This window comes from Ruditapes philippinarum, unplaced genomic scaffold, assembly GCF_026571515.1.
Source record: "Ruditapes philippinarum isolate M1 unplaced genomic scaffold, ASM2657151v2 ctg6747_1_1_1_1, whole genome shotgun sequence".
Taxonomy (NCBI): Eukaryota; Metazoa; Mollusca; class Bivalvia; order Venerida; family Veneridae; genus Ruditapes; species Ruditapes philippinarum.
Genome location: NW_026864510.1, coordinates 28,743 through 48,658, shown reverse-complemented (window position 1 = coordinate 48,658; position 19,916 = coordinate 28,743). Strand labels below are relative to the sequence as shown.

The following is a 19,916-nucleotide window of genomic DNA, read 5'->3' as shown; positions in this document are numbered from 1 at the left end:
GTTTTTTTTTAGGATTTCAATCTTAAAATATCTGTGAACCACTTCTTACAACAGGGATATCGTCTTCCTGACTTTCCACTGATTTCAGTATGCCTAGAAATTATATAAAGGAAAATACAATTATGCACATAAATGATATTAACAAAATATATTACAAAATTACGTAAAAATTGCAGACTTGAGTCATTTCATGGCGCATTATGGCAAAACGTGTAATATTCCTCACATCTTCAGTGGTATTCAACACTAAATCTTCTTTATCGGAGAAGCCTATAATTAAAATATTTTAGTATCATAAGTAAAGGTCAAGTCAGGTGCAAAATATAGTTAGGACCCAAACAGTCGGTTTGGTTTGATCTGATGACATCTGGGCATTACTCCGTTATCTCTATCATTGGTGAACTCTTAAAGGCATATGCACGATTTGGAACTGTATTATGACATTAATAATGATTTAACCTTTCAAATCAAGTCTCGAAGCACCATGAATATGGCCTGGTAAAGAAAAAAAATCCGAGAAAGGTATAAAAGAAAGAAAAAATAAAGAAACCATAAAATCAAATACACCCCACAACACTAATAAGCAGTGTGGCATAATTGTAGCTCCGGCTCATTGATAGGCTGTTTCTTGTTTTATTTATTTTAAAGTTTACACATAGTGTTCCATCAGTTGCTTGTTAACCAGGTTTTCAACGAAAACCGGGTTATTGTAATGCCGAAGTCGGCGGGCGGGCAGGCGGGCGGGCGGGCAGGCGTCAACTTTTGGTTTCCGCTCAATAACTTTAGTTTGCTTTGGCCTATTGACACCAAACTTGGTGTGTAGGTAGCTTATATCAAGAGGCAGCTTGGGATTGCTACCCAGGTGTCTGTGATCAAGGTCAAGGTCACTGTTACTAAAAATAGATATTCAGTTTCCACTCAATAACTTGAGTTTGCTTTGACCTATTGACACCAAACTTGGTGTATGGATAGCTTATATCAAGAGGCAGCTTGGGATTGCTACCCATGTGTCTGTGTCAAGGTCAAGGTCACTGTTACTAAAAATAGAAATTAAGTTTCTGCTCAATAACATGAGTTTGCTTTGACCTATTGACACAAAACTTGGTGTATGGATAGCTTATATCAAGAGGCAGCTTGGGATTGCTACCCAGATGTCTGTGATCAAGGTCAAGGTCACTGTGACTAAAAATAGAAATTCAGTTTCCGCTCAATAACTTGAGTTTGCTTTGGCCTATTGACACCAAACCTGGTGTATTGATAGCTTATATCAAGAGGCAGCTTGGGATTGCTACGCAGGTGTCTGTGATCAAGGTCAAGGTCACTGTTACTAAAAAAAGAAATTCAGTTTCTGATTAATAACTTAAGTTTGCTTCGGCCTATTGACACCAAACTTGGTGTATAGATAGCTTATATCAAGAGGCAGCTGGGGATTGCTACCAAAGTGTCTGTGATTAAGGACAAGGTCACTGTTACTAAAAATAGAAATTCATTTGCTGCTCTATAACTTAAGTTTGCTTTGGCTTATTGACACCAAACTTGGTGTATGTATAGCTTATATCAAGAGGCAGATTGGGATTGCTACCAATGTGTCTGTGATCAAGGTCAAGGTCACTGTTACTAAAAATAGAAATTCAGTTTCTGCTCAATAACTCGAGTTTGCTTTGGCCTATTGACACCAAACTTGGTGTATGGATAGCTTTTATCAAGAGGCAGCTTGAGATAGCTATCCAGGTGTCTGTGATCAAGGTCAAGGTCACTGTTACTAAAAATAGAAATTCAGTTTCTGCTCAATAATTGAGTTTGCTTTGGCCTAATGACACCAAACTTGATGAATGGCTAGCTTTTATCAAGAGGCAGCTTGGGATTGCTACCCAGGTGTCTGTGAACAAGGTTAATGTACATGTATTTAGTTTTCATGTTATAACTTGAGTTTGCTTTGACCTTTTGACACCAAACTTGCCGAGTGGCAGCTTTGGATTTCCACATAGATTATCTGGGAGCAAATTCAATGTAATTTGCTTACAATAGAATTTTCAGTTTCTATTCAATAACTTCAGTGCTTTTTGACCTATTATTTGCTGTCACATCAAAACTTGGTCGTTGAAAACCTGGTTTTCGTCGCATTGCGGCGCTTCTTGTGTTTGCATTTGAGATATCTTTATCATTTAAATGAATAGTATGCTTGGTAAAAAATGTTCACGCCTCAAAAACTTGCACATTGGTTTATACAGAATGCTTTTAGTTAAAAAGCGTATGAAGCCATAAGCTTATAGCCAAAATTTCTAATCCGTTCCTTGAACTAACCAGTACTGAGTTTCTTGCTCAACTTCAATCAACAGCCTGTCCCAGACGAGGTTTCAACCCATGCGGCTAGTGTCTTTTGATTACTACATGTAATTCGACGCGCCAAGCAGTTGACCATGTCTTTTCTATATTTATTCCTATATGCACTATGAGTTGATTAAGTGTGATACATATAGAGAGAAAAAACAAGGAAATTCGACATTAAATGGTCGCATAAAGCGGCTGTGCTGTTAGTCCTTCTTCGATGAAAAGCTATTCCGATGCTTGAACACGAACAATCTAACCATCAGTGTCTACAACGGTTTCAATGTTTCTGCCTTGGGCGTTCTTTAGGGAGTCTGTTTGTCTGTATTTTACATAGTGTACCTTGTCCTTAAAATACAATCAAGATGTTCATTTCATATTCTTTTCCATATTTTTGTATAAATGATTATTGCCAACCCCGAAGAAGACTTTGAACATGATGCCACAATCAAAATTGCATTTGATGCAAATGTTGTGACATGTAGATCGTTATGGGTGTCCTCTATTTGATGCGTGATTCGATATCTCATCGTTTTACCCAAAGTAAAACGGCCTTTAACAAAATTGTTGTGTGCATATATTCCTTGAGAACGGTAATCTACTCCATTTTTAGCTCACCTTGCACAAAGTGCAGGTGAGCTTTTAGGATGGCCAACCAAATGGCGTCCGTCGTCCGTCGTCCGTCCACATTTTACATTTTATTCTAAGGACATCTTCTATGATACCGCAAGGCCAATGTAAATGAAACTTGTCAGGAATACTCTTTGTATGAAGCTCTATCAAGATTGTTCAAATAATTCCATTTCATGCTAAACTCTGGTTGCTATGGCAACTGAAAGTAAATACTTAAAAATGCTTATACTTGAAAACGGAAAGGGCTAGAGCTTAGATATTTCTCACAAGGCACTGGCTTTAAGGTTTCTACAAAGCATATTGAAATTTTGGTCCAGAGATGAAAATTAGTCTCAGTTTTGGTGGTGAAAAGGTTTTTTTAATTGCAGAGATATAAAGACTTTACTGCTAAACTGTGAGAAAGATGAAAAGGTCGTTGAATGTAAAATAAAATCAAAACAGAATCAATCAGTAAATCACAAATTTGAGAGCGAAAATCAAGTTGATTTACCCATTCAATAATGGATTATTCCATTAATTCGTAAGAACATCCGTAAGGAGTATGTGTCATTTCCGAAATAAAAAATAAAATATTTTCGGTCTTTATCACGATTGTCACTTTTTTTGTAAATTATTTATATAAGATAAAAAGAAAGTGAACAAAACAATTTTTTTCACTAAATAACGTGATTACGATTGATTAAGATTAAAGTTTAATTTACAGATATTATTCTTTTAATTCCTTTCGGTTTCGGTTTGCAGAGCTAAGTGCGCAATTCATCGCGGCCATTTCTGCAAATGAAAACAAACTTGGAAGAAGTAAGTAATTAAATGCTAATTATCTTTTGAATTTGTATTATTGCTGATGCAAACGTTTTTTTTTATTATTGAAATGTTTGATAGCATGTATGGGAGTCGTATGCAAACATCAGCAGGTCATTAAGCTTGAATAAATCTATATGAATGTGCATGGACAGGTCTTGGAAAGATTTGACCCCGTTTTTGATTCGTCGCTATTTATTATTATTTATTATAGTTTTAAAGGTTGCAAAAGGTGTGAGAAATTGTTACGACATAGATGTTTTATGTATCAGAATGTTTTTTGACAAATATTAAATTAAAAACAGCCATTTAGGCACCAAACTATTCACGATCGGCATTTTTACCAAATCGGGTCCGAATAATTACATAAGACCAATCATTTTCAGACGAAGTGGGCGTAGGGCCCAGTACTTTCAAATTCTCGGCAGATCTGTAGTGTAAGGGGAAATTAAACTTCAAATGAATTCTAGGTATTAATGCACGTATTAACAATTATTCATTTTAAGGATGGTACATTTACAACATGTCTTGCTCTTTTTTTGAAAAACAAGAAAAAACAACAATGTTAACTTGGGTTACTGCTAGGAATATTTTAACCTAAATTCAAAAAGCAGGGTAATCATTATTGAAGAATTTGTTCAAGCTAATCAGGGTTTCTAAAAATTGTAGAGAATTTCTCAACGGTACATTTAACCATTTCCAAAATTTTAAAAAACTTTACTAAATGTTGTTACATATGTACAATACAATGCATTGAATGACGGATTCATTTACAATTACAAATGGTCTGTCACAATTTTTAGAAAAGGTCAGACAAACATGTTCACAATTCTCCAAAAATTTACAATCTGCACGAATGAAGCTTACAATTTAGTCTTTTGTCTGATTTATTTTATTTCCTTTCGACGGCCATAGCGTAATAAAACGTACCGATAAATCGACTTCTCAAAAGCTGGGCACTAATGTCATAAGAAGGCTATAACGTAAAAAGCCGGTATAAAATTTTGTCTTCCTGAAAGCCACTACTGTTTGTCGTTGGAAGGCCACACCAAAATTTCATTTTAAATTACTAAATTCTTGAAGTTTACCTTTCATTTATTTCCCTCTGTTAAATGTTGTTCAAATAAAAACACCAAATATGTTAATTGTATAGTGCCCTTTATTGACAGATATAGTAAATGTTTAGATATACAGTACACTTTTTAATTAATGTGGTAATCAAATCGATATCCATAGTATAGGTTAATAACGTAAACTTTTATGTTTTAAAACGTTCAGAACTTGTGTTAAAAATAAGAATTGTGAGTCTGTTTATTGCAGTTGAACTTAATATTAACAGTGTTATACAGTATGGCTTTGTTGTTTATCACATGCAGTTGAACAGCCATAGCGTAATATTTTGATTTTTCATGAACACAATAAAAAACCAGAATGTACGAAAACGAGGTTTTTACGGGTTTGCATGACACAACATTCAAGTTTTACGGTGATTTACGCTACGGTTTCTAGAAAGGTATATTTTTTATATGTTTAACTATGCTATGGACGTCTGTCGTAAAATAAGACTGGGTTTCAGAAATGTAAAAATTCGATACGTTTTCTTACGCTTTGGCCGTCCTACAGGTATAGCAGATGGCCGTCGAAAGGATATAAGTGATTAAAATCTCAATTTGTCTTTACGTTGATGTATTAATAGTTAAAAAGGTTAACTTACTCTGAAAGTTGAATTGCTTTCAGTTTGATTAGCAGATATTTAATCGAGTAAATGTTCAAATTGTTTTACAATGAAATAAAACCCAATTTCATGGGAATTTCGTGGCCGTTTCCTTGATAAATTAAACAAATTTAAGGAAAATAATCGATGTAACAACAAAAAAACGGCTTATGCCTTTACGCCAAACTGTAACATTCCACAACTGACTTATTTTTTACATAAACATTTTTTGGCCAGAGAACATAACAGTTTAAAATGCTTTATTAAAAAAATAGCTTTAAATCCTCACTATTTAAAGAAAGATGACCACAATGTTAAACAGTGTTCACTTAAAATACCTAATTCTCACATAGACTTTTCTTTAATTATGCCTTCATTATTATTTTGTAACTGTGTCTTAGTGTCTCTCATTAACTTGTAAAACTCAACAAATTTCCTCAATTTTAAAAAAAAACAAAAACTTTTCAACAAGCATATCAAAAACCCCTTAGAAGTCACATAAACAACCCCAACAATTGTCCCAACATTTGCACATTAAGGCTATAAGCCCACATTTGTTATAGACTTTAGCATTTGTACAAGATCAAATGGTTCTCAATAAAGTTCAATACATTTACATTGAGATGTATCAGTTTTTGTTCAGAATTTCCAATGAAAAAAAAAACAAAAAAAATGTTTTTAAAAAGCATGTTTGCTTTCATGTCGCTTTTGGCCAAACATTCTTTACATTTGACACTAATTTTCAAATGGCATTAAAGAATTTCATAAACATTTTGCTTGTTTCTCAAGGTGAGCGATATAGGGCCATCATGGCCCTCTTGTTGATAATTCCATACACCTTTTCCCCCTTTGGTGAAAATTCGGAAATAGAAAAATGCAGTATTTTCCTTAAAATGACAAATTTCAGATTAAATTAAGTTTTGTTAAATCTAATTCAAACCTGCACATACATGAACCTGTGCTAGAACTGCGCCTTGAGCTGTTTCTAGAAAATATACAATTTTGCTGTATATCTCCCCCTGGTATGAATTGAACGTAAGCTGAAAATTCAGTAAAACACACAATAATGAACATAATGAGCATATTCATGATTGTTACATAAATCGCCACAAAAAGTACTAATACAAATGAAATTCTATAAAATTCTGGAAACAAAGTGATCCCTCGGAAGCATTAATCACAACAAAATAACATAAGAATTGCAGACTCGGTTTGATTGAGTCTGTACATGAGGGATAATGAATAAGTGCAACATTCCTCACGCCCCCTAGCACCTGCTTGAGCGGTACTCAATTCTCAACACTTAGTGTTGTCATCAATGATCCCGAAGGACCAGAAAATATAACAACACTGAAGTGAAGCACGGGGCAACTTTTTACAAATTCTATATCGGAAAGACATTTCATAAAAAACTATATGACAAAAAATCTATCACTTAATGAAAGTCAACAAATGCAAGGGTGAATGAGCTTTTGTTTGTTAGTTTTTGTTGTGGTTATTGTAGTGATGGCGGTGGTGTTCATGTTTATTTGTTTTTCTTTGCATTAAATTTGATATTTTAAGATATACATGTTTGTTTCAAATAACCCTCCAAGTCTGCCTGGGTATTCAGTCATTGTCGGAAATGTGATGAAAGATCTTATATTGAAAATACCAGACAATAGCTTTGTCTTTTTAAACAACTTGACAGATGAATAATAAATAAGAAGGCAATTTCAAGGGTTCGACGACTGCCCTCACACATAAACCACGACCTTACTGCGACCTGAAAACTAGTAAAATAGCATTTTTCTTTCGAAAATCGTTGGTTTTCTTTCAAATTTCCAAATTTCTTTCGCAGACGGTCCGGGGCTCTGCAGTCTTGTGTTCAGTACGTTTTCTCTATGTCCTCAATACGACCCTTCTACGTCCATGGCGTTTCCACTGCGACCGTATTGCGTCCCCAAGGCGACCCCACGGCAATCATCGGCGACCCAGCTGCGACTGTGCTATGTTCTCTGCGTCCTTACGGCGACTCTACGACGACTATTGCGTTTGTCCGGCGACTGTCCTGCGACTGTACGACGACCCTACTACGTTCTTGCTACGTCTATAAAAACAATACTTTTTACCAGTAAATTGCATTCTGAGTCTGACCTTCAACGAGTGAAGACGTATATCTAATTAGTATTAAGTTAAATCATCCATATTATTCCAAAGATGAGAGGCGGACGAGGCAAAAGAGCGAGGGTCTCTAAAGTGCTACAAGTTGACCCAGTCGCCGCTTCAGATATGCAGTTTGGTAGTGGTTCACAGTGTGTAGAAATCGCGGCTTCATCCACTTGCGGAGACGCATGCAAACAGTCTTCTAGTGGTCCAAAGTCTGTTGAAACAGCGGCACCGCTATCAGACCAAGTCTCCGAGTCGGACACTCAATCTACCAGTGATGAACAGTGTTACAGTTCTTCAAAGGCCAATAAGTCCAGGTTGATGATGAGAAGTGACCTCACAGCTGAAGAAAAAGAATCCATGGTCGAGTGGTTGAGAGAAAACCCGCAAATTTACAACAAAAAGCTATCCACCTACAAGGATAAAGGCAAGAAGGACGCTCTCTGGGCCGAACAGGCACAAGTTCTTGGGAAAGACGTCAGTATGCTTATTGTATGGTACAGGTCAATTCGTACACGGTTTGGAAAGCTGACTAAGCCGAAGTCTGGCGCTGGAACAGATGACCGAACGGATCGTGACCAGTGGATCCTGACCAAGTTTGAGTTCCTGAAACCAAATATTCATGAAGTCCAGTCAAGAACCATAGTCAGCGTAAGATCAATTTTCATTTTTTATGTTTATTATACCCCAGAAGGGGGTTACATAGGAATTAGGTCCGTCACGTCACACAATAACTTGTCCCGTCCGTCCCGTCCCACTTTTATTACAATGCCATTAACCAAAAAGTGTATATGCAACAACAATGAAACTTGGAATATAGCTTTTCTACAAAAAGTTCCATCAGCAGACATAAATAAATAACTCAAGTCATTTTAAGAATTATTTCCCTTATGGAAAATGTATGGAATGCCTACAGACAGCAGTTTGACCTTATCTAATATTGCAATTTAATGATATCACTTTTCCTCCGTTTATCGGTATTATGTCCTATTTTACTAGTTCCAACATAACTTTTCATATGGCCAGTTGACCCTTATCCCCAAAATGTTTTTTTTGCCCACTGCAGTTGAAGACGAAGCTGGCAGGGCAGTCACCGGACGATACCGACGATATTGAGTCTGTGGACACAGATGACCTTCCGCAGCGAAGGTCTTTGACAGAGTCCACGTCAACTCTCAACGACCCTGGTGAGTCTGCCGGCCTCAAGGCCAGACCAAAGAGTTCGTCGTCCCGGTCTACTGCGGAGGAGGAGAAGTTGCTAAGCGCCTTGGACGAGAGGGGCCGCCAGTCCTTACAACTACAGGAGAAACTACTCCAGATGGTCAAACCGGCTGCGGCTGTCAGCGAACGGGCTACATTTGGAGATTGGGCTAATGCAGTAATGGCTGACCTGGATCCAAGTTTGTGGAGACAGTTCCAACAGGAACAGAGCCAGTTACTTTATAAGTACTTAGAGCTTAACGACAAGATTAAAACTCAACATACCCAGCAGTCCTTTCAGTGTGCACAGTGGCAGCCACCACCCCAGAACTGGCCAACAAACGTGGAAACTACATCCGTATGGAACTCCATGAATACCAGTTGGGTACAGGCTCAAATGCAACACGAGCCGACTCTCACAACTATTCAACCGTGCATGCCGAGTACCCCACAGAATCCACCCACCTCAGTTGCTGTACCGACTGCCACCTCGGCATCGGATGAAACTGAAACTGCTGTCAGTGGGATTATCAGGGATTCGTTCTCATACATGGACTCACTTCAGTGACATTACATGGATTATGAACGGTGACATTTGTTTTTTGTTTGGTTATGATACATGAATGCGCTAGTACGTTAAAATACCGTTAATGTCAAGGTATGACTATACATGGTTAACTATAATAGAGTTTCAACTACTTAGTATTAGAATAGCCAATAATTTGTGATGTGCATTTCTCACTTCCACTCATTAAATGATGCACCTTTGAACGTTAGTTTGGCTGGTGTGCTACATAAATATTATTACTGATTACACATATTTTGATAAAGTGACAAGGTATGTCAATGCAATTAAAAGTTTCTGTTCTGTGACATGTTCTATTATTTTAAAATTCGATACATTTTAAAACAATTTACCGAGATGCAGGTCTAGCATTGTTAACATTGTTTTATAAGTTTTCAACACGACTGTGTCACTGATTCTTTAGGGGCCTCCGTGGCCGAGTGGTTAACGTCACTGACTTACAGCCACTTGCCCCTCACCGCTTTAGGTTCGAATCCCGAAGGGGTCGGATTCTTTCATGTGAGGAAGCTATCCAGTAAGCTTACGGAAGGTCGGTGGTTCTACTCAGGTGCCAGCTCGTGCCTGAAATAATGCACGGAGGGGCACCTGGGTTCTTCCTCCACCATGAAAGCTGGAAAGTCGCCATGTGACCTTTCATGTGTCGGTGCGACGTTAAACCCAACAAGAGTCACTGATTCTTTGCGCATCAAATATAATACATGTAGTCCTATGAGAAGACCGCTTCCGTGGTCGAGTGGTTAAGGCCGCTGTAACCTCTCATCGCTGGAGGGTCGTAGGTTCGAGCCCGCTGACGACCACGGTCCTTTATGTGAGAAAGTTGGCAGTTTCTTGCGGAGGTCGGTGTGCTGAATACTGGTTACCCACCCAGGAAAGCCCGTTAGGTAAAACTGCCCGCCGTCCAAATAGCCCAGAATGGTGCTGGTGAAGGCGTAAAACCCAACTCAATCAATCAATCAAAACCTATGAGAAGATTGTTAAGGGTTGCAGTACTGTAAACTCGACCCAATATGACCATGGTAGGTGGACGAGACAAACGAAGAGGCTATTGTCCTAATTTCAATGCTGGTCGCAGATTCATATCCAAAGGCCCTGCCTGTATGTCGCGGCTGATATGACGTATATTACGACAAAAATGTGTTTGATAGTATAACATGTACATGTAGAATGACGTTGGTTTATTAGCCCTTTGGGTGCCACAGGCGATTTTAATCGACCTTGGCCACCAGTGTCGAGCCAGGCCAGCATGCACATCCACGCGGTCTGACCAGGCTCTACACTGTTGGCTATTTTCTAATCAAAATCATACTTAATCCCATAAAAATTGCAATAGATTAGTCTAAAATCAAATTTGAACTAGTCAAATTTGAAAAATTGGCACCGAGTGTTAATTTGATCTGAACACCAGTGACATGGATAAGCGAAATGGAACACTGCACACTTAATTCACTTTATTAACTACGCTTAAGGTTTACTAAATGTACAATAATTAACAAGTTGGCGATTGCTTAATTCCAAATACTTAAAACGTTAGTACCGAAGACAAGCGACATGTACATTAATCTGTGTCATATTCACTATTATCCTGCACAAGTATATGATTATATCATCCTGTCCTGCCAGGGAACTGATCAAGCGACCGAGTTGAAGTACAACTTCAAATATTCACGTTGCAACGGCGTCCTTGTTTGTTCCTCCACATCGTTCCACGTCCAGCATACTCGCGTCGCTGCGCCACAAACCAGGGATAATGTCATGATTTGCATCTTCGTGGTCAAGGGCGGCTATGTTCAGGGTTGGATAATTCATCCTCATCAGATTGTGGAGGCCGACACAGGCTTCAACAATCAGTCGTGCGGTCTCTGGTTGCTGCTGCATAGTCCCTAACAAAACTTGCCAACGCTGGGATAGAATACCAAAGGCATTCTCAACTACTCTTCGTCCACGGGAAATGCGGTAGTTGTATATTCTCTGTTCTTTTGTCAGGTTCCTCGCTGCAAATGGCTTCATCATGTATGTCCGAAGACCAAATGTATCGTCACACAGGAGGAAATATGGCATGTCCTGGTCATCATGTGGTAGGGGTTCAGGTGGGGGGAAACCTATTGACCCATTTGAGAGGCACTCCCGAAGTTCTGAGTTATTGTAGATCATGGCATCAGACATGTAGCCGTCTCCTCCAACATCTATCCACAAGAATTTGTAGTCGGCATCTACTAGCGCCATTAACACAATGGAAAAGAACCCCCTGTAGTTATGACACAGGCCTCCACTGTTAGGCGGCTTTTTATGGCTACATGTTTCCCATCTAGCGCACCACATGCATGAGGGACGTTCCACCGACGCTCGAAGCCTTGTGCCACTTCTATCCATTCTTCAGGAGTGGTGGGACACTTCATTACTTCGTCCTTAAACACGTCTACAATGGCTTGACAGACTTCCTTAACAATGACAGATATAGTGTTATCCGGCAGCCGGAAGTCAAACTTCATGCTAGCGTAAAGGTCGCCAGAAACCAGATGACGCAGAGTTACTGCCAGCTTTGTCCCCGGATCGATAGCTTTCCTCCAGCACGTATCCTGCTTTGTGATATGTGGGCGAAGTCTAGACAACAGTTCATCAAACATTTGTGGTGGGAGACGAAAGAAGTTGTGGAATGAGGCAGGATCTTCCAGCCTAAGCTCAGGTACAAGACGGCTGTAGTGGCCGAACAGTTCTCTCCGTACTTCCCCTAGCCATGGCCTCACCCAACATCGTCTCCCCTGGCCCTTCTCCTTTGTCTAAGCACACTTAAAACAAGCTGATGGACAATATCATGTTGCTCCTGAACAAGAATCATGTATTGAGCCAGTATTACATTATCCATTTTCACACACCGATGTTGAAGCACTGACTGCTGTTCTAGATTTTTAAGCAAAAGTCTAATGAAAATGGTAATCGTACTAGGGTCGCACTAGAAACGCAGTGCAGCCGTACAAAAGTCGCCATAGTCGCAGTACAATCGCCGTAGAGTCGCAATGGACGCAGAAGGGACGCACTAAGGACGTAGTAAGATCGCAGAATTTTTCTTATTTTCTGTTCTAACAGAACTGAAGTCGCACCAAGAACGCCAAGGATGTAGTAAGGATGTGGTAAGGACGCAATAGTCGCAGCAAGGACGCAGTAGCGTCGCCAAAGGTTTCCGAGCAATTTCTTGTAATTTCATCGGTGACTCTACGGCGTCCTTAGTACGAGTGTACTACGTCTATTGCGTTCTTATTGCGTCCTTACTACGATGCTGCTGCGACTATGGCGACTCCACTGCGATCCCACGGCGACCTAACCAGGACTCAGCAAGAACGCAGAGTTTCTGCGACTGTTTTGTGCATGTTCAAAATAGTCGCCGACGGTCTGCGACCTTGTGCGTCCTTGGGTTCCTCGCTACGACCTCGCTGCGTCCCTGCTACGTCCATGGCGACTGTGCTGCGTCCTGGGTCGTAGCAAGGTCGCAGTAAGGACGCAGTAAGGTCGCAAGGTATGTGTGAGGGCAGTATCACATATATCTGTGGGTTTTGTTGGTTAATTCATTTTGAAACAAAATTTAAGCATATTCGGTGTGAATTCCATATCCCTGCGATGTTTTTCTTTTTAAATATGATCAAGATTGCATTACTATTTGATTCTCATTCTTAAAATGTTAATATAGTAAAATTTATTTAAACAGACCAAATTAAATCGCCATATCAAGTTAACAAATATAAGGGACATTGTCTCAAAAATGACAAAATGTCTTTCTGGTTCTACCCAAAAACAGTTCACGGAGAAAAAGTTTCACCTGTAGTAGTAATATTCTATATTTAAGACGTTAAGAGACTGTTAATTTTGAAATGTTCTTGAATTTAAGTGTTCAATGAAGTTTATTTTTTAGTTCTAGAATATGTGAAATAAGGTGGTTACTGAGCATGACAGCCATACCACTGTAATTGAAATATGTATATAAATTCATACCAGAAGAATCTGCGCATGAGGCTGCACTGTCTCTTCTGTGTTCTCGTTTAGAGGAACCTGAAGGAGAATCAATTATATAAATGACCAAAGTGTATAGAAACTTGTATTATATAAAACTTATCAATCTATGTATACAATTGTCAAATATCGATCTATTGATACGATATTCAAAACATTAAAATCTTTTCTTGGACGATAACATACTTATCTTATCGTTGACGTAAATTCATTATTCATATCTTAAGTTGGAAATCATGGTCCGACTAGACTGAGTTTAGTTTTTTTTCACGTAGCAAGTCAAATGAAATTTGTCACAAATATTAATCACTACTCTTCATTTCAGTGACTTTGATACATTACGACCCTTTCCAGGAACTTTGGATTCTTTCATGTTAAGAAGCTTTTCAAGCTTGCTAACGGAATGACTTAAGTTATAATCAGGTTACCGCTTCTGTCCAAAATGATGCAAAGAAAGGCACATGGGGTCTTCTTCCACCCACGAGTAAAGCTGGAAAGTCGTCACATGACCATTATAATGTTGATGTGACTAAAAGCCACCGACACGCAAACGCGCATCCTGACTCACAAATAAAAAAAAGAAAAACAACAAAAAACATATGATGGGTGCACAACAGTTGAAGCAATTGATAGATCATGTTTCCGAGATTGTTGTAAAGAGGTGATCGATAGTAAAATTACAATAGTTCCCTCTATGTTACATTTTGGGCATTTAGTTATAATTAATTGTTTCTCTTTTACATATTAATGTTACAGAATACTTAACTTATCAAAATGTTGCTATTTATAATAGTATTAGCTGTATGGTCTGGCAGCACACATTATAATCTGCTATCAACTATCTGAATTTAAATGAGCTTTTCCAATATTTATTTTTCTTTAGTGCACCAACTCAGAAAAGATCATGCGGCGATTTTCCAGACGGTTTCTACCGACAACTCTCCTCACTGGTGTTCCCGTAATGTACCTACCGCTAACGGTGGGTCAATAGCGATTACCTTCCAGCTTTACTGGTGGAGGAAATTATGTGACGCTCCATGCATTATTTCAGCACGGGCAGCTAAGTATTACAACCGATGTTCAGAAAGCTAACTAGATAACCTTATCACCTGAAAGAATCTTAAATTATAATCATGTTTACAATGTTGACTCTGTTTGTTTTTTGTTTTGTTTTTTGTTTGGTTTTTTTTTGTAACATTTAAACAGCTTTTTTATATACAATGTACATTTGTATTTCTTTTTATTTTGAAATATAATATTTTTTAAGTTCTAATACAAATTCTACTGTTAAAGACAAGTTTTAATATGGAGAAAAAATCTGACTCAATTTTGCAACTTGCCTTTATGTGAACGCTTTATGCGAAAGATCCTCGAGTCCCTGTTGCAGGCAGTTACGTTTTCGATATCATTTCCGTAGTCGGGGGCATTTCCTTGAAATTGTAATGGTTCATTTTTAATATAGTCTGAAAAGAAATGAAAAACCACAATGAACAAATGAAGAAATTAACTATCAACTTTGTTATATAAATCGTCTTTCAAAGGACAAAGACTTATCTGAAATGAAAATGTAAACGGGCAAATGACTAAATGGAAAACATTTCTTGAGAAATAAAATGAGACATGTTTACTTTCGAAGAAAAACACTGAAAAAATCAAAATGTACAAAGGTTCGTGCTATTACTTATAAATTTATTGATTTAATTTTCATCAAAAAAAAAATGTTTTCATATATGTAATACAAATTAGTCGGTAAATATAAAAGACGTCATATGAAATGTGAAGTTAGACCGGTGTTCGGATAATTTAAATATATCTGTGATTTTAAAATGCCATTACTGAAAATAAAACAATGACTTTTTCTGTTAAATAAAGCGAGTATTATCATGCTAAATAAAACCAGCCTTTTTTTTCAAATATAAAATTCTGACATTTAAATTCTGTTTGTCACGTGGTAAGTTAATAATTATATTATCAATATTGATATCAATATAGTTTAGGGCAATATTTTACTTCAAAATTATAATGGTCTACTCTGCGTTCAATCTTATATTAGATAAAATGTTCACAGAGCAAAATGTATACATGTATATAAGTACAACAAGTATGAGTATGGTGTTTTGAAGTTCTTTTATCAAGATGTTTTTTATTAATAAGTTAAAATAGGAATATTGCTATTGATATAGAAAACAGGAATGAAATTATATATAGATATATATAGATTTAATGCCTATGTGGTATAATATTGATCTTGCCAATTTAAAAAGCAGCCTGGAATTTCCAGGTGTACAGACTCCTTCAAAGTATTGTAATAAAGGAAATTTATTATCATGAATTTTATATTTAACTTTTAAGGGTATTAGCTAAACGATTTTATGAATTAAAAAGTATTAATACACAGGGTTAGCTCAAACAACAATTATTGTCATAGTAATATAATTAATAGACAGACAGGCACAAACTTGACCTCTTTGATCATATAATTCATGTTAGATTGTGTCTAAATATTGACTTTTTATTCTTAAAAAGTAGATATTTTAGAGATTATTTTAGAGATTATTTTAATAGTTTTACAGTCTCTTATAACTCCTTATGTAGGAGTGGCTTTGTGTTGTGTAAAAATGTTGTGTTTTATTTCTTAAATATATGTAAAGATGCACATAGATGAGACTAAAATAAAATATTTGAGTTGAGTTGAGTTGTATAAATATAAATATAAAAACATACCAGGGGCTGCTCCTTGGTAGTCATTGTAACTTCTGACTGTTTGAGGAAAGGTACCTAGAGAAGAATCTCTCTTTTTCATATAACTTGGCGTATATGCAATAGTATGAGCTGGAGTTGAAGACTTGTGACTCCCGTTTCCCCTGGCTATTTGAAGGTGAACAATTAATTTCCATTGTAAATACTAAATCGACAAAACAAATACTTCATGCAATCATGTCCATAGGCACTTGATGGCACAAAAGTTTTTTTATCGACTGCCCTGTGTGACCGACTACTGCTGTGATTTCTATAAAAAATTTATCTACAACACACACACACACACACACACACACGCACACGCACACGCACACGCACGCGCACGCGCACACACACGCAAAAATTGCTACTTTTTTAGGTCGACACACAGCCCCGACACACCCATCATATGAGAATATGAGACCTCCAACCGAGGACACAACTTGATTACCATTTTTTTACATGTTTTAGCAAAAAATAAGCATTTTTAGAGTATAAAATATTTTTGTCAATTGAGGATGGGCTCAATTGTCGGTCATGTCCTCACTCGTTGCTGTTATTCCTGACAAATGTCCTCAGTTGCTCGTCCTTACAGGAGCACACACATACACACATATCAATTCATTAAAATTATATATATTTAAAAAAAGACGTTTTGTCGGTAGATTTTTAGTGAATTGATAAGTGTGTCAGTGTATGTTTTATAGATATTTTTTTATAAATCTCACGGCGGGTAGTCGGCCACAAAGGGTTGTCGATAAAAAACTTTCTTGCCATCAAGTGCCTATGGACATGATTGCATGAAGTATGTGTTTTGTCGATTTCATGTCACAATTTATTCGTCATACTCTTTACCAAGCTGCTAACGGCAGGGTTCGGATGCTAACTATTGTTTGCCTGTAGTTAAGGCATATGCACTGCGCATGCCCAGTTCCTGTGATCTCTCAGACTTTGGAACCAGATCTCCCAAACAAATGAATCGGTTTAACAAATTGTGAGCAAATTTACCATTTATTCACAATTTATTATAGATGGACATGACATGGAAATGAGCCAATGCATTATAAATACATTGTAAATAAATCAGTTAAATGAATTATTCCATAAATATCCTTGCAAATCAAACAGGTATTGGCCTCACATCTGTGAAAAGTAAACATCTCTCTTGCTAGAGGTCATGACTTTTAGACTATCTCCCAGCTATTGCTCTTTTTTTTCAGAAAAAAAATGCTTAAAATGTACACATATGTGCACCAAAACGGATTGTTACTCTTTCATTATTTAACTATGACTAAAAGATTCATTATTTAGCTATGACGAAAAGAAAAACCATGACCTCCCATGGCAGTGCAAATTTTACCAAGATATAATAACAAAGATAATTAATACTAGCTTGTTCTTGAAAAAAATATAACAGTTTTCAAATAAATTCAGGATAGCAGAAGGTTACATCACATACCGGTATGATAACAAACATAATATTTAAATCCATGAAGAAATTAAGAACGTTAAAGAAAAAAAATAGGAAAGAAAATTATGAAAATATTGATGCTTGAGTTACGAATTTTGTCATAATATAATGATATAGGGTTTGACATTGAAATTTTCGACATTTTTTACTGATAAGGAATGATCTAATCATAAAAAAAGTCGTGGGCATGGACCTGTTGATCAGATTATTTAATCATAGCATGTTGCGCATTTACAATAAGAAAGGCAAAAACTGATCCTTGTCACTCAAAGAGACATGGAGCCTTATCTAACAATAAAATCTACACCCAAATTATTGAAGCAGTAAACGATATTGTATGACTCATTTAATGAAGGTTAATTCAAAACAACGATATTGTCATAGACTAACCATTGTACGTAATGTTCGGCTTTGTTTAATCAAACTTTTGTGAACTTACATAATTTAGCACCAGAACCCTGTGAGACAGTCAGTTGATGGCTGTTTTCCCCCTTAATTTATAGTTGACAGTTCTAAAAATGTAATCTGGAATCTCAAAAAGTCTGATTTTCACAAATCAATATACGTTAAGGGTTAGTACCATTATTGCCGCCGTTACGTTCATTGAGGCAAAATATACAATTAACAAGATTTCTACATGTGCAACACCTGCCCTTATCCAATCATACAGGAGAATTTATACCACATGATATCAAAGTGGACGACAAAAGATCACAAGTGGGGCGCCTACGGGATATGCTATCCGTCATTTTTCAGGTTTCCTATATCTATAATTAAAATACTATATTCAAACCAGTGTACAGGCAATGCACTGTTTGGTAAACAGTTTACAGAATATTTCTCTTTGAAGAAGAAACATTAGCTCTGTACGTTGTTCAAGAAGGAGTTTATTTTATACAAAAATAAAATCTTTTGAATAACCATGCTGAACGGCCATTCCTTTGGAATTGCTAAAACTTGTTCATTGTACAATAATAAATACGCATTAGATATTTTAGAGATTATTTTAGAGATTATTTTAATAGTTTTACAGTCTCTTATAACTCCTTATGTAGGAGTGGCTTTGTGTTGTGTAAAAATTTTGTGTTTTATTTCTTAAATATATGTAAAGATGCACATAGATGAGACTAAAATAAAATATTTGAGTTGAGTTGAGTTGTATAAATATAAATATAAAAAACATACCAGGGCTGCTCCTTGGTAGTCATTGTAACTTCTGACTGTTTGAGGAAAGGTACCTAGAGAAGAATCTCTCTTTTTCATATAACTTGGCGTATATGCAATAGTATGAGCTGGAGTTGAAGACTTGTGACTCCCGTTTCCCCTGGCTATTTGAAGGTGAACAATTAATTTCCATTGTAAATACTAAATCGACAAAACACATACTTCATGCAATCATGTCCATAGGCACTTGATGGCACAAAAGTTTTTTTATCGACTGCCCTGTGTGACCGACTACTGCTGTGATTTCTATAAAAGAATTTATCTACAACACACACACACACACACACACACACACACGCGCGCAAACGCACACGCACGCGCACGCGCACGCACACGCAAAAATTGCTACTTTTTTAGGTCGACACACAGCCCCGACACACCCATCATATGAGACCTCCAACCGAGGACACAACTTGATTACCATTTTTTACATGTTTTAGCAAAAAATAAGCATTTTTAGAGTATAAAATATTTTTGTCAATTGAGGATGGGCTCAATTGTCGGTCATGTCCTCACTCGTTGCTGTTATTCCTGACAAATGTCCTCAGTTGCTCGTCCTTACAGGAGCACACACACACACACATATCAATTCATTAAAATTATATATATTTAAAAAAAGACGTTTTGTCGGTAGATTTTTAGTGAATTGATAAGTGTGTCAGTGTATGTTTTATAGATATTTTTTTATAAATCTCACGGCGGGTAGTCGGCCACAAAGGGTTGTCGATAAAAAACTTTCTTGCCATCAAGTGCCTATAGACATGATTGCATGAAGTATGTGTTTTGTCGATTTCATGTCACAATTTATTCGTCATACTCTTTACCAAGCTGCTAACGGCAGGGTTCGGATGCTAACTATTGTTTGCCTGTAGTTAAGGCATATGCACTGCGCATGCCCAGTTCCTGTGATCTCTCAGACTTTGGAACCAGATCTCCCAAACAAATGAATCGGTTTAACAAATTGTGAGCAAATTTACCATTTATTCACAATTTATTATAGATGGACATGACATGGAAATGAGCCAATGCATTATAAATACATTGTAAATAAATCAGTTAAATGAATTATT

General features: G+C 37.0%; 1 protein-coding gene across 1 annotated transcript; it reads right to left on the bottom strand.

The window, feature by feature from the left end:
- Window positions 1-11,072: 11,072 nt before the first annotated feature.
- LOC132725830 (uncharacterized) lies at window positions 11,073-11,633 on the bottom strand. Its single transcript, XM_060711015.1, has one exon. The coding sequence runs from the start codon at window positions 11,631-11,633 to the stop codon at window positions 11,073-11,075; it is 561 nt and encodes a 186-aa protein (XP_060566998.1).
- Window positions 11,634-19,916: the final 8,283 nt, after the last annotated feature.

Bases quoted from the DNA above. Each gene is read 5' to 3' on its own strand.
- LOC132725830 (XM_060711015.1), bottom strand. From the start codon at position 11,633: ATGGCGCTAGTAGATGCCGACTACAAATTCTTGTGGATAGATGTTGGA.